General features: G+C 51.3%; 1 protein-coding gene across 1 annotated transcript in view; it reads right to left on the bottom strand.

Moving 5' to 3' along the window:
- The window catches only part of LOC104520918 (protein tyrosine phosphatase type IVA 3), a gene marked incomplete at its 5' end in the record, with an annotated part of 4093 nt that extends 1582 nt beyond the window's left edge, over positions 1-2511 (bottom strand). The window contains 2 exons of the mRNA XM_010162745.1: positions 340-470; positions 2446-2511. Coding sequence (XP_010161047.1) covers positions 340-470; positions 2446-2511 — 197 coding nt within the window. The remainder of the gene's footprint in view (positions 1-339; positions 471-2445) is intronic.
- Between the last annotated feature and the right edge of the window lie 623 nt (positions 2512-3134).

Genomic DNA, 3134 nt, shown 5'->3' with positions numbered 1-3134 from the left:
CAGCAGGGGGGTTGGAACTGGATGATCTTTAAGGTCCTTTCCAACCCAACCCATTCTATGATCCTATGGTATTTCCATGACAAGCTCTTAGCAAAAGCAAAATTGCCATGGGGCACTGGCAGGTCAGCACTGAGCAACCCAGGTCCTCCCTGAGTGCCCAAGATTTGGCCATGACAAATGCAAGGAGGAGCTCAGGCAGCTTGTCAATGCCTACTCCTGCTAAGGCCTCCTCTACACCCAAAAGCACTGCTCTGAGGTGGAAGGAGGAGAGCAGGCATGGTTTTCCCTCTTCCTCCTTCATGGGTGGGGTGGCAGCCGGGGTGCTGGGCTGTGACTTACCGCCCCAAGCCAGCCACGCAGTGCACGGCCACGCAGCAGCCAGGGTCTTCACAGAACTTGGTCTTCAGCAAGTTGAGCCAATCTTCCACGATTTTGCTGGGAGGAGGAGCTCCATCATCGAACGGCCAATCCTGCAAAGTGGGGGCAAGGTCAGGGGAAGAGAGAAACATTGTCAGACCCTGGGGAAAAACTCAGGGGATTGGTTTTTACTCAGGGTGATGGTGGTTGGGACATTGGTATCATGGATGTGGATGCGTGTGCCAGCAACTGGGTTGACAGCACAGCTCCATGGGGATGTATCAGCCATAGCAGTCCAGGTCTGGGGTCCTCCCATCTCCTATGGACGGATTCAGCCTTCAGGAGCACCTACAACATGGTCCCCATGGCCTCCTGCCCCCCGTGGACCGTGGTGGCCATTGCCTGCCTCCTCCCTGTTCAGATAACTGCACTGAGGTCTGAGGAACCACAAACTCCATCCTTCCCCCCCACCAGCTCCTGTCTAAATCCAGCACTTGGGAGCACAAAGCCACTTTGTAAGAAGTTTGAAAAAAGGTGGCTTGGAGATGGTTGAAATCTCAGGACCTGATGTGGTGCTGAAATCCAGCTTGCTGCAACACATGGGCTTGAAAGTGAACACACAGCCCCAAAAGGATGCTTTGGGCCCCCCTAACACAGCCCTAGAGAGAGGCAGGGGGATGGAGACCCCTCTAAATCGGGCCATTTAAACAGCATCCTTCAGGAAAGGTTCTTAAGGGACAAAAAAAAAAGCACCCATCTTCTTCCAAGCTTCATCCTCATGCTGCATGAACTCAACATCAGAGCTTGGTGATGAAATGGATAAAATGGGTGCTGCTTTAAGCACCCTCTGGCCCTGGGCTCTCCTATGGGGGAAAAGTGTCACCTCCCCTTGCCTCTGACTGCTGCAGCATTTTGGGGAAGGGATGGTCTCTCCTCATGGGCACCAATAGCCAGTCGAGGTTGTATGTCTCTCCCAAAATGGGGAATTCTCTCCTAAAATGAATTTGTCAGGAGAAATATGGTCACTGGCTATGCAGCAGTGGGAGAGAGGGACGGGCAGGGGAGCATTGCTTGGAGGGGACGTGGCACGGTGATCCCCGGTGAGTGGGAAGCATGGAGCTGTAATCCTCATGTTTCAGGAGTGAGTCACTCATCTGCTGTGCTGGAGTCATCCTTGGTGTAAGATGGCAAAAGAAACTGCCAAGCTTCATTCTTTGATCCCATAATGTGATTTCAGCGTTGGCTTTGCTAGGAAAGGAGTGTGCTGGACTTCAGGGTACCTTAATGCTTGAGCCAGACCATCCTGCCATAGCCTGTCCCTGTCCTACAAGGTCATCTCCTCTCTACAGCACCTGGAAAGCACTGCTTCGGTCACAAACACAGGTCACTGGGCTTGCACCGGGGATGACACATCACAAAATCATTGAATTATAGAACAGTTGGGTTGGAAGGGACCTTCAAAGATCACCTAGTTCCAACCCCCCTGCCATGGGCAGGGACATCTTTCACTAAATTAGGTTGCTCAAAGCCCTGACCAGCCTGACCCTGAACACTTCCAATGATGGGACATCCACATCACAACTCTGGACAATCTAGTCCAATGCCTCATCACCCTTATTGTAAAAAAATTTATTTTTTATGTCCAATCTAAACGCACGCTCTTTAAGTTTAGAACTGTTGCCCTTGTCCTGTCACTACAGGCCTGAAAAAAAGGTATTTCTCCATCTTTCTTAAAAGCCCCCTTTAAGTACTGAAAGGTTGCAATAAGGTCTCCCCAGAGCCTTCTCTTCTCCAGGCTTCTCCAACCCCAACTCTCTCAGCCTTTCTCCATAGCAGAGCTGTTCCATCCCTCTGATCATTTTAGTGGCCTCCTCTGGACTCACTCCAGCAACTCCATGTCTGTCTTCTGCTGAGGACCCCATAACTGGAGGCAGCACTGCAGGTGGGGTCTCAGGAGAGCTGAGCAGAGGGGCAGAATCCCCTCCCTCAACCTGCTGCCCATGCTGCTCTGGATGCAGCCCAGGACACGGTTATTTGCCTCTGGGCTACAAGTGCACATTGCCAGCTCGTGTCCAGCTTTTCATCCACCAGTACCCTCAAGTCCTTCTCCACAGGGCTGCTCTCAATCCCTTCATCCCCCTGCCTGTACTGATACTGGGGGTTGCCTTAACCCATGTTGCGCTTGGCCTTGTTGAGCCTCATGAGGTTCTCATGGTCTCCCTCCCCAAGCCTGTCAAGGTCCCTCTGGATGGCATCTCTTCCCTCAACTGTATCAACTGCACCACTCAGCTTGGTGTCACCCATAAACTTGTTCAGGGTGCACATAATCCCACTGTCTATGTCTCTGATGAAGATATTAAACAATACAGCATATCCATCCTGCACCATAAAACTTCCTGCAGCGAAAGGAAGTTTCGCATCTGGCCGCATCTGGAATATTGTGTCCAGTTCTGGGCCCCACAGTTCAAGAAGGACAGGGAACTGCTGGAGAGAGTCCAGCACAGAGCCACCAAGATGATGAAGGGAGTGGAGCATCTCCCTTCTGAGGAAAGGCTGAGGGAGCTGGGGCTCTTTAGCTTGGAGAAGAGGGCTGGGTCTCTTTAGCTTGGAGAAGAGGAGACTGACACTCATTAATGTTTATAAATATGTAAAGGGTGAATGTCACGAGGATGGAGCTAGACTTTTCTCGGTTACAACCAATGATAGGACAAGGGGCAATGGGTGCAAGCTGAAACACAGAAGGTTTCACTTAAACTTGAGAAGGAACTTCTTTACAG

This window comes from Antrostomus carolinensis, unplaced genomic scaffold, assembly GCF_000700745.2.
Source record: "Antrostomus carolinensis isolate BGI_N321 unplaced genomic scaffold, ASM70074v2 scaffold21392, whole genome shotgun sequence".
NCBI lineage: Eukaryota > Metazoa > Chordata > Aves > Caprimulgiformes > Caprimulgidae > Antrostomus > Antrostomus carolinensis.
Note: the sequence above shows the minus strand (reverse complement) of the source record. Positions and strands in the feature narration are given on the sequence as shown.